At 40.4% G+C, this 17,353-nt stretch overlaps 2 protein-coding genes across 3 annotated transcripts; one reads left to right on the top strand and one right to left on the bottom strand.

The window, feature by feature from the left end:
• Positions 1-4,864: 4,864 nt before the first annotated feature.
• On the top strand, positions 4,865-11,698 carry LOC103504878. 2 transcript variants are annotated; one of them, XM_008469178.3, is made up of 2 exons: positions 4,865-5,273; positions 11,222-11,698. In XM_008469178.3, exons 1-2 carry the CDS (start codon positions 4,896-4,898, stop codon positions 11,630-11,632), a joined length of 789 nt encoding a protein of 262 aa, XP_008467400.2. In that variant the 5' UTR covers positions 4,865-4,895; the 3' UTR covers positions 11,633-11,698. The 2 variants fall into 2 exon arrangements, with proteins under 2 accessions (XP_008467400.2, XP_026676123.1); XM_026820322.1 differs by lacking the exon at positions 4,865-5,273 and adding an exon at positions 7,235-7,518 and having other exon boundaries at positions 11,222-11,492.
• Positions 11,699-14,070: 2,372 nt separating this feature from the next.
• Positions 14,071-16,647, bottom strand: LOC103504883. The gene is made up of 3 exons (XM_017449885.2): positions 16,366-16,647; positions 15,620-15,758; positions 14,071-15,035 (listed from the first exon to the last, which is right to left on the bottom strand). Exons 1-3 carry the CDS (start codon positions 16,566-16,568, stop codon positions 14,577-14,579), a joined length of 801 nt encoding a protein of 266 aa, XP_017305374.1. The 5' UTR covers positions 16,569-16,647; the 3' UTR covers positions 14,071-14,576.
• Positions 16,648-17,353: the final 706 nt, after the last annotated feature.

Raw genomic sequence — 17,353 nt, 5'->3', positions numbered from 1 at the left:
GATAAGAGAAAGCCGGCCTATCCGAGAACGAACCTTATTTGTTTAGGATAAAGTTCGCCCCGGGTGGGAATCGAACCCATGACCTAGCCCTTACAAGACACTTATACCTTGCAAGCGAAGTAGGCTGGCTGAGTGACTCTTATCAACTTGAACTTCCTTTTCATTGGACTTTGGGTAATAGTTTCCATCAGGGGCCCAACAGGGCTCTTAGGGGCCCCTTTCCTCTCAGTTCTACAGTTCACTGAACCTCTTTGTTTAATAAGTTTGGAAACGCTGCAGTTAGGAATACACAGGTTCTAACCTTGCTACCTTGTTGATTCAGAACATCTCAAGTTTTTACGACTGAATAATGAGAATGAGTACCAAGATGCTGATTTATTTACCATGCTAATATGTTTATTGAGTATCTTACTGAAGGACATGTCATTTATTATACTGTCTTCTGTATCTCCGATGGGTTTTATTGTTTACTGCTGGTTGGAATGTTTACGACTATAACAACGTCTTAATTAGACTTTAATGTCATCAATAAAGCGTCAAACGGGTGTGTCACACATTCCTAATCCCAATGGGATACTCATGATGGACTCAAAATATGAGAAACTTTTCTTCGTGTTGAACATACCTATTTGATAAATTGCTTGTGTTTTCCCATTATGAATTTTTTTCGTAGCAATGAAACAACTGGTACATTAGACGCGTGTGGCCTGTGTCATAGCATGCCCATCCTGTAGTATGCCCCTCATCAGATCGGCGATAAGAGACATGATACCTACTTCCCATTCAGGTCCTGGGTCAACAGAAGAACACGAGAAAGTAGCCCGTTGGAATGTTTGCAATCGAAAAGCGAGTACAAACTTTTGTCGACTGTGGGCATCGAACCCGGGACCTTCTGCGAGGCAAGCAAGCGCGTTACCTCTTGGCTAACGGTAAACTTTTTGATGTCCATGCATTGAAACCCAATGCCAATTTGGTAGGAGTAGGTCCCTAGATAAACAGATTCTCCATATCTTCTTCTTCTACACCTTTTCCCACTCAAGTGCGGTCGGCGCTTTTCGCCAGCCTCTTCCAGTCAGCCCTGTTGTGCACTTCATCCCCCGTTAGGTTCTTTTCGGTCTGCCCCGTCCCCTATTTCCATCTACTATCATTATCATAGTAATAAAATTGAAGCATAAGGTATTGAGCATAAGTAGAGATATGTATATAATCGGATAATCTTCATTTACTCGGTCCGTTTGTATCAATGACACTGGAATTAGCAACAATTGCACCGCGGGGGTTCCACACCAAGTCCTCATTGTAATGTCTGCCATAACCAAGCACCTACAGTCGAACCTGAATAATTGGGAACTCAAGGAACCGATTTCCCCTTCTCATTTGCCTGAAGAGTTTTTCGTCTTTTCTAGAAATCTAGACGAAATCCTTTACAGGTAAATTTAATTTTTATTGAAAATACATTACTTTCCTTATTAGGTAAGTTATTATAGGATAAGGAATTAAGGAAAGTAAAAGCCTGCCTGTATCGTTTTCTCAATCAAAAGGTATCAAGGTATTCTGAATGATCCAGGTTCGACTGTACTGAATTATCTCCCTAATGTCACAGTTTACACCCCGGGGTGATTATTTATTTAGGAAGTAAGTACCTCACTACTCGCCAGTAGCATTAGCTGCCTAAGTGCGGGTACTTATGCGAAAGGTCGTTGGGTTTAGCCCAGTGGTGTAACTACGAATCTCTAGGGATGTGGGAGATAGAGTGGATTCTTTTTTCCAAGAGGGAACCGTTAACACATCTCTTCTTCAACTGTGTGGCGAATCCTACTACCCTTGATCCATCTTCACTCTGGACAAATTCTGTGGCGGCGGCGGAATTCCTTAACTTGGAGACAGCGTATCTTATCGTGACCGAGTGGTCAAGAGCCCGGCCAGGGCGAAATTTTCTAACCAAAATTTTGCGTTCTTGGATAGACATGGATGTAAAAGAATATGCCTTGAAGTACCTACCTAATGGCGAAAGCGGTGCCGAGGTACATTTTACTCTTTCTACTGTTCACAAAAAAACCTAAAGAACCGTTTTGGACGAAAGAGGTTAATAATATTCACTTTTCCAGTTGATTGATCACGTAACCTTAGCCTTATGGCGAATTACATCTCAGCAGATAAGATGAGCTAAAACTCGTCACTTAAATAGACTAGACTAGAATAAATCTACGTGTCAGCCTAGGTAAGCACTAGGCACTAGGTCGCAGGTTCGATTCCGGAGGGAGGAATTTATCCTAAACAGATATAAGGTTCGCTCTCTCGGAACGGCTGGTTTTCTCCTATCCTGTCTCCCTTCTCTCTTCGGTTTCGGGACGATTGGACCTTATTAGTTACTAGTTACAGTTCCCTCCCTCGATCAAACCTCTCTAAAAAAAGCAGTTTTTGTAAGATTAATTTCAAATTGGGTAATTGATTTTGTTATTTTTTTGACGTACAAAAAAGTAACCACTGTCCTCAAGGGTGTACCTACCCACCTGTGTGTTTCCATTCGGAATAGAACTACCTACCTGACAAAAAACCAGCCCAGATGAAAACTCAATATGAACTCTTGTTACTACACTTCCTATCTGACGTTACGTGAATTATGTATTGTATTTACTGAATAAATTATACAGCACATGTCTTCCTGGTCTTGAGGTAAACAAGGTGATATTGTCCGGGAAACATGAATATGAACCAGTTGGATTGTTCTTGAGAATGATCTGTTGTTTTAACGGATGGAAAAAAATGCAAGTAATTTATCGTAAGTACTACTTGAATGCTCGTCACAAATGTCGTTCAACGTTTTTATAGCCCCGGGAAAAATTGTTCGACATGACTTGAAATCGAACCACCAACCTCTGGATTCACAGCGCTAACCACCGCATCATTGAGCTTCTTCCTGTTCTCTCTCATCTTCTTCCTCTCTTTTTTAGTTCAGCAAGTCGTGTGATGTTCACACCAGATTTTTTCCTGGTATAGGTACGCATGTACCTAGGTAGTTACCTACTCGATTGAAAAATGTCAGTCATCGAAAATTATGAATGTTATCTAGGTATTTGAATGCTTATTCACTGCTGCAAGTTTAGTAGGTACCTTTACTGAATAAATTATACAGCACATGTCTTCCTGGTCTTGAGGTAAACAAGGTGATATTGTCCGGGAAACAAGAATATGAACCAGTTGGATTGTTCTTGAGAATGATCTGTTGTTTTAACGGATGGAAAAAATGCAAGTAATTTATCGTAAGTAGGTACTACTTGAATGCTCGTCACAAATGTCGTTCAACGTTTTTATAGCCCCGGGAAAAATTGTTCGAGATGACTTGAAATCGAACCACCAACCTCTGGATTCACAGCGCTAACCACCGCATCATTGAGCTTCATCCTGTTCTCTCTCTTCATCTTCTTCCTCTCTTTTTTAGTTCAGCAAGTCGTGTAATGTTCACATCAGATTTTTTCCTGGTACATATAGGTATGCATGTACCTAGGTAATTACCTACTCGATTGAAAAATGTCAGTCATCGAAAATTATGAATGTTACCTAGGTTTTTGAATGCTTATTCACTGCTGTAAGTTTAGTAGGTACAGTTAGGCCCGTCACACAAGTTACGGTCACAAGCCAGGGCTCTAATAATGACCATAACGTGTACAGCGGGCCTTTGATAGATTAAATTTTGAGTCCGTCAATTAAAGTACAAACTTATTTGTCTAAACGGTTTAAACTTTAACTGTTAAGTGTTAGTTGTTAATGCGTTCATTGTAATGGATAAGCCCGTCACACAAGTTACGGTCACAAGCCAGGGCTCTAATAATGACCATAACGTGTACAGCGGGCCTTTGATAGATTAAATTTTGAGTATGTCAATTAAAGTACTTATCTGTCTAAACGGTTTAAACTGTTAAGTGTTAGTTGTTAGTGCGTTCATTGTAGGTACCTAATGGATATTTTGTAAAGAAAATTCAGAATGAAAATTTAAAACACGAAACCCCACAAGGTCAGATGTGGACTTTCGTGATGCACATTATTCATAATAATATAGGTGTGCATAATTACTTTACACAAGTATTAGGTTCCTAATGTTAGGGGTACCTAGTTTACCCTAGATATAGATAAGCATAGGTAAATATTTACCTACTTCTGGGTATTGTAATTTTCCGTCAGAAAGATGAGGCATCCCAGGTAGGTAAGTTTCATAACTTGATATGCAGTCCATGTGTAAGCTTATACCTAATGGGTAATTTATTATATATATGCTGTGAAAGTGGTAATAATATACCATAGGTCCCCTACTTTGGGCAGTCGGCTTTGGCACCCAATATGAACTTGACAACCATGTTTTTCCTTTTTAGTCCCTCTTCCTTTATTATTACAATAGTAATAAAAAGGTATAAGGGACGGACTATTGTATTCGCTTCGGTGTCGTCTGTCTGTCAGTCTGTGCCAAATTATATTAAACAAATTAGGTAGGTACATAGATACTGATTTTCTTTAATCACGATCGAATAAACAACGGGCAAAAAAATTCCCGGAGGGATGGACCCAGCTTGTTTAGGAGAGTAAATGTGATCGTATAACTTAGTGACCCTCCATTTGGCGACAAGCTACCAGCCTATTTCCAGCCGAAGAGGGAACGGGAAAAGCCATCACATGGTTACTCATCTGGATACTAACCACGCGCAACGTAGCTTAACTTCAGTGTGCCATCGGGAACTGGTACATTTAACGTATTATAGTGGTAGAGCATTGGGACATTCGCTCATATTTGTTTGTTATATGGACCCAATCACAATCAGATCTGTGGTAATGCGGTTGGTTATTCGCCCAAATACAGAGTAGACAAGTGGAAGAATCCTCACAACACGTTACCAATTTATATGTACATCCCCTTCATTGATATCACTGAGATGAGGTATTATGTACCTCTCTGCATCATGCAAATGTGCTTGGGACTATTGATACTTGTCGCGGGGTACATTGCTCTGATCTTGATGCCTCTGACAACGATAAGTCTACAAGTTCACTATGATCTACTAAATGACTATACCAAGATAATGGGAACTATTCACTATAATCCTAGCGGGCAGCGTGTTTTCCACATGAATGTCAGGAAAGGGGAATACGTTGAAGTGGAATCTCTGTTTAGAGGAAAGAGACGAAAGGAATTAAATAGTAGAGTATATCAAGAGTATGAATATTATTTCATGAAGCAACTCATTCAATATCATCAGGAGTTGAGACTCATGAGAAGGAAGGTGAGTTATCATTTATTCCCAATATAATGTTTAAGTCACCCATCCATTTTTTGGCCTTCCTCGGCGTAGCTTAACATAGGTGACGCTAAAGCCGGTCTTAAATGATCGACTGTTATCTATCTTAGCTGAATTATCTAAAACTTTCTCGCTTTGAGTTCATAGGTCGTCGCGACAAATTTCAAGATCAGAGCTCATTTGTGTGAGAAAATTTGAAAAAATCCCCCAGAAAACAGTTTTTTTTTTAATTGGTTTTCTGGACAAAATTTGCACCACCACTTTCGTGTTCCTGGTAAAAAGACCTTTAATTTGATATATAGGTCTACCAGACCACGAGACCACGAAGACCACGACCAGATGACCACGAGCTGCTGGAAACGTGAGTATTTACATAAAACCAACCCCAGTGGTGCAGTGGTTTTCTGAACATTGTAGCTCAAAAATTTCGGCTGCGACGCGGAAGAGAGAAGGAAGACAGGATAGGAGAAAGCCACCCGTTCCGAGAACGAACATTATGAGTACAATATGAAATCCGCCTCGGGCGGGAATCGAACCCGCGGCGTAGCACTTGGAAGGCAGACACGCTACCAACCAGGAAGAAGTTTTATCCGGAATTTAAGCGTCGTGCGTCCGTCAAATTCCCTGATACTTTTTCGATAGATTGCTTTTGGTGTGTCTGGAAGCTTTTGCAGTCTACTGGTGAAAAGGTTGCGAAAGTGGGCATCTGGAATTTCGGTGTTGCCCGAATTGAGTAAGATGAACACCATCTGTAAGGTCCATGATAACTTGATATGCAGTCCATGTGTAAGCTTATACCTAATGGGTAATTATATATATGCGGTGAAAGTGGTAATAATATACCATAGGTCCCCTACTTTGGGCAGTCGGCAATGGGTAATTATATGCGGTGAAAGTGGTAATAATATACCTACCATAGACCATAGGTCCCCTACTTTGGGCAGTCGGCTTTGGCACCCAATATGAACTTGACAACCATGTTTTTACTTTTTAGTCCGTCCTTCCTTTATTATTACAATAGTAATCATGCAATGTTACTTATGTTAGAACGTAACTACTTTCCTATTCTTCTATGTGTCATGGTGAGCTTTATACATAATTATGTACTTTCCATTGTAAGGAATTGATTGCTCCATACACATCTATTAAATTCAGTTTTTTTCAATTTATAATAACTTCAGTGTTCCGTAAGGAAATGGTGCATTTAAAGCGCTATAAGTACCACTTGTTTCTTCACACATCCATAGGTACTGATTTTCTCTAATCACGATCGAATAAACTACGGGCTAAAAAATTCCCGGAGGGACGGACCCAGCTTGTTTCAATTTATAATAACTTCAGTGTTCCGTAAGGAAATGGTGCATTTAAAGCGCTATAAATACCACTTGTTTCTTCACACTGCACACATCATATATATTCCCGATGGGCATAGGAAGAAAAAATCAAAAAGATATGCAACCTTGAAGGAACTTCTGATAGTCTCAAAAAAAAACTGCTCTGCTGATTTGAATTTTGGTGTGACTGGATTTCTGGAGATTGTAGACCAAATTTTCAAAAACTTCGCCTGCGGCGCTGTTTTACATTAAGCTTTAATTAGATTAAAATGTAAGTAAAAGTGTATGTCTATCTACAACAAATTCTTAATTAGAATATGCCCTTGGGTGTCTCGATTTTGAATTTTCAAAACATCGGGCCAGGCCTATTTTAGTAGTTTTGCTATTACTTTTTTTAAAAATTGCCCGCGCCGCAGTTAATTTCTGGTTCAAATTGAGGGCTCGCTCATGATATCCTCTCCTTACTATGGCTTATAACATAGGACGGGATAAGCATGCTTGGAAATCCATACTCAAAGTGGCCCATATCATGGGACTCATCAGTCTGCCTCATTTCTACAAGGAACCCTGGAAGAATGTTGCTCATAGCTATTATTCCACCGGTGTCAGCATTCTCATGTTAGTCGGCACGATGAGTTTGTTAGTTAACACGTTGTTCTATTCCATACGAGATGTGGCTGAGTTATGTGAGCGATCCATTGAGACGGTTTTGGTCCTTGTCTACATATTAGAATCAGTTTATTTGAAACTCAACCTGACCAAATTTCTACGCATTGCTGACTTTTTCGAAGCCGTGTGTATCTACCATACTAAGAACCAAGTTGTAGTTGCTTATAAACAAAGAGAGAACTATCTAGTCAAGTATATGTCCATTGCGATGATTTTGGTGTACATTGGTAAGTATCTACAACATTTGTTTATATATACTTATTCAATGTAGGTACAATGAAAAACGTCATATCTTCCTATTTACTTTCCATCTTCCACCAGCACTTCATTCTTAGCCCGTCCTTCCTTTATTATTACGATAGTAATAATAAAAGGTATAGTGGACGGACTATTGTATTCGCTTCGGTGTCTGTCTGTCCCCATAACTTATCAAAACCTGGTCGACCTATATATCAAATTAAAGGTCTTTTTACCAGGATCACGAAAATGGTGGTGCAAATTTTAGAATTAGAAAACCAATTTAAAAAAAAACTGTTTTCTGGGGGATTTTTTTTCATAACGATTTCTTATCTACCCAGGACAAGGGTTACCACGAGAAAGTGAAGAACCCGATGTCGTTCGACGTGGTCCGGTGGCGACTCAACCCTTCCCACCCCGAGGGCTACAAGACAATCGTCCAATTTATCTCGGACATTCGGCTCATCTTCAAAAACGCCTTCGTCTACTACGCCAAAACAGATCAGGAATACAGCGACGCGAAGAACCTCGAGGAATATTTCGAGCACATGTTGGAAAAATGGCTCCCAGACTATGCGTACGACGATTCTCTAGATGGGGAACTGTCAGAGCCTAGCGCGAAACGACTGCGTCGGGGCCAAGAATGACCTTACGCTTTGCCTGTGGGAGTTCCCGGCCTTGGCGGGCTCCCGTATCCACCGAGGGAGAGACCGCCAAGTTACCCGGCCGCGCCCAGGGACCCGCCACCCTCGAGCGGAGGGTACCCACCTTCGGCCCCACTGAGACCCCCGTCTGGCCCCTCCCCGTGTGGTGATGACGCGTGCTTCAAGTCCCCGTTCTGCAATCTGCTCAAGCAACATCTGAGAGAACAAGAGATGAGGAGACGTATGAGCTCTCTACCTTCGTGTATGTATGAGTATAACTCCTATGGATACTATCACCCTGGTACTCCTCAGTGGTAACTCAACACACCAGGTCAGTTCTGAGTGACCTTAACAAACAACTATCCCGTGTACGGCTGACTACTCTTTTGAGTGGACTACTTTCTTCCTGATCCCTTATGTGCCGCGTCCATTTTAATTTAGGACTATTGCACTGCTCTGAGTGGACTACTAGTGAAACAGTACTACTCTTGTAAGTGGACTACTAGTGAAACAGTTCTACTCTTTTGAGTGAACTATTCAGTCAGTGAGTGACTCATCTATACCTAGGGAGTTAACTGATTTTAATTCCTTCTCCGTATTGTTGATTTGTGAAGGCCTTCCTATTTCCCCAATACCTTCATATCTTCTCTTAAGGATATTTCAGTTGTATTTTCCTTTGGGAAACGGAACCGATTTCGATCTTGGATTTCCTATGGTTTCGTTCAAACTTAATCCATCTTTTTAGGACTGATTGCCCCTACACCTAAGCCTCGGAGTGGGCTTTTTGTGTATAGTTCCTATGGTTTGTACAGGCTATCACGCTAAAAGAGAGGGGAAGTGAGCTTCAGAAGAGGGGGGAAAATACAACTTGTTTTTAACAATACCACCATTTTAATTTAGGACTATTGCACTGCTCTGAGTGGACTACTAGTGAAACAGTACTACTCTTGTAAGTGGACTACTAGTGAAACAGTACTACTTTTGTAAGTGGACTACTAGTGAAACAGTTCTACTCTTTTGAGTGAACTATTCAGTCAGTGAGTGACTCATTTATACCTAGGGAGTTAACTGATTTTAATTCCTTCTCCGTATTGTTGATTTGTGAAGGCCTTCCCATTTTCCCAATACCTTCATATCTTCTCTTAAGGATATTTGAGTTGTATTTTCCTTTGGGAAACGGAACCGATTTCGATCTTGGATTTCCTATGGTTTCGTTCAAACTTAACCCATCTTTTTAGGACTGATTGCCCCTACACCTAAGCCTCGGAGTGGGCTTCTTGTGTATAGTTCCTATGGTTTGTACAGGCTATCACGCTAAAAGAGAGGGGAAGCGAGCTTCAGAAGAGGGGGGGAAATACGACTTGTTTTTAACAATACAGTTCTGCTTCGAAAAAAAAAAAATCTTATTGATAGCTCCTTTTTTCACGGAGTTAAACGATTTTTTGTAAACCAACTCATGGGCTAAGGAATTATCTTTTCAAACCAAACGCGTTTTTCTCAAATTTTCGACTTTCGCCCTTTTTCCGATCAACATATCAATTCAATTTGCACACTCCGTCCTTCCCCCATCTCTTGTGTAACATATGAAATTAAAAAATCTCTATACATTCGGCAATAAGTGTGAAAAACAATTTGTAAATCAATGTGCAATACAACAAAATTCGATTCCTTGTGTTAAGTAACGCCCACAATGCCATATTTAATGGCATTTTAATTCCACAGATATACAACTTAATGTGCACCAAGACTTTTTGAACTTCTAATTGCCTAAAAGATCGATACTAATTTTAGGTACCTAGCTGTTCATTACTGCATATTGCATAATAAATGTGTTCTTAACTACATTTCTGAAAGCAAAGGTGTATTTTCCTTTTCGGGAAACTTAATGTGCACCAAGACTTTTTGAACTTCTAATTGCCTAAAAGATCGATACTAATTTTAGGTACCTAGCTGTTCATTACTGCATAATAAATGTGTTCTTAACTACATTTCTGAAAGCAAAGGTGTATTTTCCTTTTCGGGGAACTATAGGAAATGGAACCGGTTCTGGCGCCTGTACTTAACTATAGGGGTTCCAAGAACACCATCGGAATCGGTTTAGTTTCCAAAAGGAAAATACACGTCAACTTTCCACTTCTACAATATACATGTATAACCATTTCTTATCTACCCAGGACAAGGGTTACCACGAGAAAGTGAAGAACCCGATGTCGTTCGACGTGGTCCGGTGGCGACTCAACCCTTCCCACCCCGAGGGCTACAAGACAATCGTCCAATTTATCTCGGACTACATGTATAGTCAAATAAATAAGAGATGTGTAAGTAGTGTGTGTGAACTTAGAGATGGGATGAAGAGGTTGGATCGCTCAAGTTAAGTAACTTTGGGCACAGTTAAAGTATCCGGTTGGGTGACCAGAAGGATAATCGCGCGTTGCGGGCTTTTCCCGACCAAAGGCTGAGGGTGAGGTTAATCAAAATCTTACTTGAAATTGAGAGGCTGACTGAAAAACGGGCGAAAGTCGACTTTCGCCCTTTTTCCGATTATTGCATTTTTGGATCCGTAATATTGTTCTGCTTCGTTTTTAATTGGTTTTCTGGACAAAATTTGCACCACCACTTTCGTGTTCCTGGTAAAAAGACCTTTAATTTGATATATAGGTCTACCAGGTTCGGATAAGTCCTTCTATGGGGACAGACAGACAGACGACACCGAAGCGAATACAATAGCCCGTCGCTAATACCTTTTTTCATTACTATCGTAATAATAAAGGAAGGACGGGCTAAAAAGGGAAGTATACCCTTTCACAAAAATCTGACAGTTCATTGGCTATAACTATGTACTTCGTTCCACCTATTTTTCTTTCTGGTATCCAAGATGACAAACTACGCTGGCTTTCTTCAGGCTCGCCGTCACCGCGCCCTGCCACCCGCCACACACACTGCCCAAGTGTCTCCCATGAACGTAACATGTGTGAACATTGGTTTTCTTAACACTTGGTTCTTTTGAAATTTACCACTTCATTATGTTTACTTTCTATTGATTTTGCAGATTGATTCCTATTTGAAAGTAACCTGGATATTACGCACAGGACTGATGGGTCCACTACTATGTACCTGTATGTATGCATTACTAACGCCTGGACTCCTCTCCACTGTTATTTACAATAAATTCATTCTAGAATCAATCGGATTCCTGATGGCATCTCTATTTGTATTCCTTGCTGGGGAACTTCTTGCATCTTTTAATCTTACATGGAGATCTGCCCTCTACAACAGTCCCTGGTACAAGTGCTCCAACAAAACCAAAAAGGTCATTCCGCTGCTGTTACTTCTGAATCAGACACATGACTATCACAGCCTCAATGGTTTGATTCCGTGTAGTCATGAATACATGGTCCGAATGATCAAAATGGCGTACTCCGTGTTCAATCTATTGCGGGTTAGGAGATTGAATACCTGAGCTGTTCCTCGGGTACAATAGTCACACCGGGGTTAACAAAGATTTTAACATGAGATTGCAGATAAAAAGACACATAGAGTTCTTTGGAGGCAAGCAGTCTGGTCGGCACGGGATTCACATATCCCTAATACGCCATCGGAGTGAGTGTGAGTGAGTGAGTGTATAGGTCTACCAGGTTTGGATAAGTCCTTCTATGGGGACAGACAGACAGACACCGAAGTGAATACAATAGCCCGTCCACTATACCTTTTGTTCTAAAAACTCATAGATCCCTACGTATTGGGTATGTATTTATGTCCTCAGAAAAATGGCCTGGCAATCAATTCCAAGCATTTGAAAACATTTTCTTCTCTTTATAAAAAAAAAAGATCTTGTGATGAACAGAATAAAAGCGGACATAACCTGACGCATCCTGTAATGTTTAAATGAGAATCTAACATGTTAATGCAACATATTCTATCATCTAAAACAAAAGATAATATCAAGATATGACACAAGTGTAATAAGATGGCTGAAAAAGAGGATCCCAGAGTAGAGCAATACCACTACTGGTCGCTACTCACTCGATTTAAGTAGCTACTCAACTGTCATCACGATGCTGAGTGCAAACCGCCTTCTAGCACACAGCCGAAATAATGACTTTGCCTGGATCGAACCAGAGACCTTCAACGTGCAAGCCTAGTATGATACCAACTCGGCCACGGAGATCAATATGATTCATTTTGTAACTGATTCTTCCAATTCTTAATAATATACCATGGTAGAAAACCCGTTTTACTCAAAAATGGCTTGAGGGGAGACAAAATTTAGGCAGCCTTTTCAGCCACCTTGTACATAGAGGATGCTTGAAATTGATAACATTAGGTACTCCAACTCTGAGACTTGGGGGTTCGAATCGCACTAGCTTCAGTTTTTTTTTTTTTTTCTCTCGAGGTGGAGATACATAACTCATCGATTTTTTTAAAGGATTCTTATTTTTGGTGCCCGATTCCCGAAAAGAACGGTATTGCCAATGAACAAATTTTCAGATTTCGTTACGCTTGACAAATTTTATTAGAGAAGTCAGGCTAATGAATTAACCATATCGTTAGGCTGAGTCCTATTAGAAATATATTATTATCATGGTTGGCCCAATGAGGTACGCGTGGTGGACATCTATAAGAATGAACATCAACAATTTCAAGCACATCACTCTACTAATACTAAGGTGTGTTTTCCTTTCAGAAACGGAAACGATTCCGATGGCGCGCCATCTTGGATTTTTTATGATTTAGTACAGACGCTATCATGCCAAAAGAGGGCAAACAAGCTTCAAAGGAAGGGAAATTTCGAAAGGAAAACACAACTCTACATGAGTAAATTATACAACTCAACTCGGGGAAAAAAAGAAACAAATTAAATGAAAGTTAGATTGTCAATTAACATAAGAGAATTACCTACCTAAAGTGTATTTCAAAAAGTGTTTAGTACGAAATGGTAATCACCTTAATATAGGTGGAATGTTTAGAGTGTACAGTGTAATATTCGGACCCGGGTTTTCAAGTCTTTGGCTCCGAGGGTTGCTGGTTCGAGTACAAGCCAAGTAATATTTTTTTTGGGGGGGGTTAGATTGTCAATTAACATAAGAGAATTACCTACCTAAAGTGTATTTCAAAAAGTGTTTAGTACGAAATGGTAATCACCTTAATATAAGTGGAATGTTTAGAGTGTACAGTGTAATTCGGACCCGGGTTTTCAAGTCTTTGGCTCCGAGGGTTGCTAGTTCGAGTACAAGCCAAGTAATAAAATTTATTTTGGGTGACCGTCTTTCCAATCACAATCACATACTGCTGGCTTTTCCTGACCCCACTCAGGCTAGGTGAGGTTAATGTGAGCAGGCGAGTAGCTTGTCACCGAAAGGAGGGTGAAACTCCTGTCACTGAAAGCCTTTGCTGTCTTAGCACTACTTGCAGTGGCTTTAAACCACTACCAAGTATGGAGTATTGATTTTTACCAGGATCACGAAAATGGTGGTGCAAATTTTAGAATTAGAAAACCAATTTAAAAAAAAACTGTTTTCTGGGGGATTTTTTTTGACATTTTCTCACACAAATGAGCTCTGCGACCATATTGCAGAGGAACGTTGTTTTTCTCTTGAAAATTTGAAATATCCTAAAGCTAAGATCACACGATATGACAGAGAGACAATATCTGGCAATTTACTCTTCCATACCGTGTGATCGGTTTCGTTGACATGACCACACGTATGGCGTCAAATTTTGCTACTTTCGTACCATAGAAAATTTCCATGGTACAAACAAAAACATGTCCACCCATGGCGGTAAACCTGTGTGGCGTCAAATTTTTGCTATGTACCATAGATCTTTGTATGTACCATGTACCATAGAAAATGTCTATGATACCATAGAAAATTATTAGATGTTATGTCACTCTACCATATCCTGTGATCCTAAGCTGAACACTTAATTTTAATGTTGGTAAATTAAATCTAAAAAGGTAATGGTCTAGCATCTAGAATCACATTGGAAAATAAAATACTATTGAAGATCTATGAGTTGACTAAAAGGTATTCCAAACTTTTCTTAAACACCTAAAAAAAGAGAAATCAAGGAAATTACAAGAGGAGAAACTAAAATTGATATTTGAACAGGATACTAACAATATTTGAACAAAACTATGGTTCAAATTTGTTCAAAACTATGGTTCAAATTTGTTCAAATATTTGAAATTTGAACAAACTTCAAGCCTGCATTTCCAAGCTACGATTCTCTTGTACAACACGGTTTGCGCAAACCACTTTGTGCAAGTGGCCATACACAAAAAGCCCACTCTGAGGCTTAGGTGTTGTGGCAACTGCCCCAAGGGATGGGTTAGGCTTATACGAATCTTGTGCAAATGGCTTGAGCGTGTAAACCTACATGGTCACACATCACACGGTACTCGACTAGGACATGGTCACAGATGACTCGGAACTATCCGACTGACTCGACGTACTACACAACGGACACACGACAAATCCCGACGAATGCCGAACGCACATCGTGTGAAACAGATGCCCACAGGGGTAGACAAGGAGCCCGTTGTGTTTACCGCTCAGTAGCGCTTCGGACTTGAGAGGGAGCGAACAGAACAGACAGAGAGGGGAAGAGACGGCGTTGGAGCTAGTTTGGGACGGGGAAAGAAAGGTGGAGCTGGTTTGGGACGGGGAAAGGAAGGTGGAGCTAGTTTGGGAAGGGGAAATAAAGGTGGAGCTAGTTTGGGACGACAGGTTGACCCGGGCGCCCCAGTGGGCTAGGATGGACTCGGTTTGTACCGTGACCAGGCTAGAGGAGTCTGTGAGGTGTCCGTTGCAACTTACGTTGGCGAGGTCCAACCGCAAGGCGGACTGAAGCTTGGTCAGATTCTGAAAACAATAGGAAGTAACCGCATTATGTAGATATCACAGCAACTTTCGTTTAATTAAAAATTTATTAAATATAAACTGCACCGCAGGCGATTTTTTCCACTAAAATAATTCAAAAATAGAATAGAATAGTATATACTTACTATATACCCTGATTATACTGCCTGAATGAGACTGAAATGTCCCTTTATTCCCGCAGTCAAAACGAGATCTTATGTATTTGGTACAACATTTTTGAAATAAAATTACATACATATCTCTGGGACTCCGGGGAGGAGAAAAAAGGGGTTTAACGTCACTGTATAACTGCTAAAGTTTTTACTAACGGAAGATTTATCCTCCACTCCATTCGGCGTCAATCCGCCTGCTCACAATAACCTCACCCAGCCTAAGTGGGGCTAGGAAAAGCCTCATGTCCTGATAATTTTTTCTCGGTCCACCCCGCCCTTTTCTCCCCCTCACTTCCATTCTCTCAATTTTATGTAGCTCTCATCTCTTCTTTCAACATGTCCATACCGCCGCAGTCTCCTCTCCTGGATCTTCCTCCACACTTCACTTTCATACCAGATGAAAATTCAACTTACATGGGTTCCCAACAGAACGGAAGCATCTTCTTCTGGACTTGCCTTCTTAGTGACCGCACAAATGACAGAGTACGGCAAACTTTCACACTCAGGTCTTCTGGACTCGGCCATGGCTGATAGGGCACAGGCTTGATAGAATCTGAAATAATACGGACCATTCTTTCAATGACGATTAGCTCTTACATTGTTATCCATTCCATGCAAATACTTTAATTAGACTGCCTGTACCTAACTGATGGTGGAATATTTTAGAATAGATAGAATACCTCGTTTGTCCTGCTCGAATGAGACTAAAAAGTCCCTTTAACGAAAGCAGTCAAACCAAAATATTATGGATTTTATAGGTCAAAGACGTCTTTTTTTTTAAGAGTAGATAGAATACCTCGTTTGTCCTGCTCGAATGAGACTAAAAAGTCCCTTTAACGAAAGCAGTCAAACCAAAATATTATGGATTTTATGGGTCAAAGACGTCTTTTTTTTAAGAGAAAAAAAAAATTTTAGAATAGATAGAATACCTCGTTTGTCCTGCTCGAATGAGACTAAAAAGTCCCTTTAACGAAAGCAGTCAAACCAAAATATTATGCATTTTATGGGTCAAAGACGTCTTTTTTTTAAGAGAAAAAAAAATTGCACCTCAGTACCGTATTGCAATACTTCAAGGCACATTATTTTACATCCATGCCTATCCAAGAACAGAAAAGTTTGGTTAGAAACAGGCTATAGGTACAAAAATCAAAATCCCTTACCTTCGATCGAGTTGTAACGAAGGGATGAATTGAGCATATTTCTGCAGGAGCTGGAGGGTTTCTTCGGCACCCAAACATTTCAAAATGAACACACTCAGCGCTGTCCAATCCAGGGCGCCCCCATTCTCGGCCCCCTGTTTGCCGCAGTTTAGACAGAACCCTTTCTTGACTTTAATGTTGAGCAGGAGAATTGCCTCGAGCATTTGCGAGTCGTGAATGTCTTCCACGCAAAACTGAAGCTCAGATACCAGACCTGGAAGTGAAGGTGGACGGGAAAGTGATTTTCAAGTTTTACTAAATTTTACACTAGTTTTTTCAGCATACCAGGGGGAGTTTTTTATGTATCTGAAATTCTGCCCAAAAGCCCAAATTTTTTTTCCAGATGAAACTGTAGATGACTTATTGTCTGCTCCAAAACTGAAGCTCAGATACCAGACCTGGAAGTGAAGGTGGACGGGAAAGTGATTTTCAAGTTTTACTAAATTTTACATTAGTTTTTTCAGCATACCAGGGGGAGTTTTTTATGTATCTGAAATTCTGCCCAAAAGCCCAAATTTTTTTCCAGATGAAACTGTAGATGACTTATTGTCTGCTCCACAAACGACTCTGCACTCCTTACTTACTTCTTTTCGGCGCTTTAACACTTTTAGGCAGGTGTTCGCTCCAGATTGCCCTTACCCTTACTTTTTATATTACACTAAACTTTTAGGAGACTGCGGCGGTATGGACATGTTGAAAGAAGAGATCAGAGCTACATAAAATTGAGAGAATGGAAGTGAGGGAGAGAAAAGGGCGGGGTGGACCGAGAAAAAATTATCAGCACATGAGGCTTTTCCTAGCCCCACTTAGGCTGGGTGAGGTTATTGTGAGCAGGCGGATTGACGCCGAATGGAGTGGAGGATAAATCTTCCGTTAGTAAAAACTTTAGCAGTTATACAGTGACGTTAAACCCCTTTTTTCTCCTCCCCGGAGTCCCGGAGATATGTAT

Source organism: Diaphorina citri, unplaced genomic scaffold, assembly GCF_000475195.1.
Source record: "Diaphorina citri unplaced genomic scaffold, Diaci psyllid genome assembly version 1.1 scaffold138, whole genome shotgun sequence".
NCBI classification, from domain to species: domain Eukaryota; kingdom Metazoa; phylum Arthropoda; class Insecta; order Hemiptera; family Psyllidae; genus Diaphorina; species Diaphorina citri.
This window is presented reverse-complemented; position numbering and strand designations above follow the sequence as displayed.

Coding starts and splice junctions, on each gene's coding strand:
- LOC103504883 (XM_017449885.2), bottom strand. CDS start 16,568: ATGCTCGAGGCAATTCTCCTGCTCAACATTAAAGTCAAGAAAGGGTTC. Junction 15,759..16,365: donor TCGTTACAACTCGATCGAAG/GTAAGGGATTTT, acceptor GTATTATTTCAG/ATTCTATCAAGCCTGTGCCC. Junction 15,036..15,619: donor CCGTTCTGTTGGGAACCCAT/GTAAGTTGAATT, acceptor TATTGTTTTCAG/AATCTGACCAAGCTTCAGTC.
- LOC103504878 (XM_008469178.3), top strand. CDS start 4,896: ATGTACATCCCCTTCATTGATATCACTGAGATGAGGTATTATGTACCT. Junction 5,274..11,221: donor TGAGACTCATGAGAAGGAAG/GTGAGTTATCAT, acceptor TTGATTTTGCAG/ATTGATTCCTATTTGAAAGT.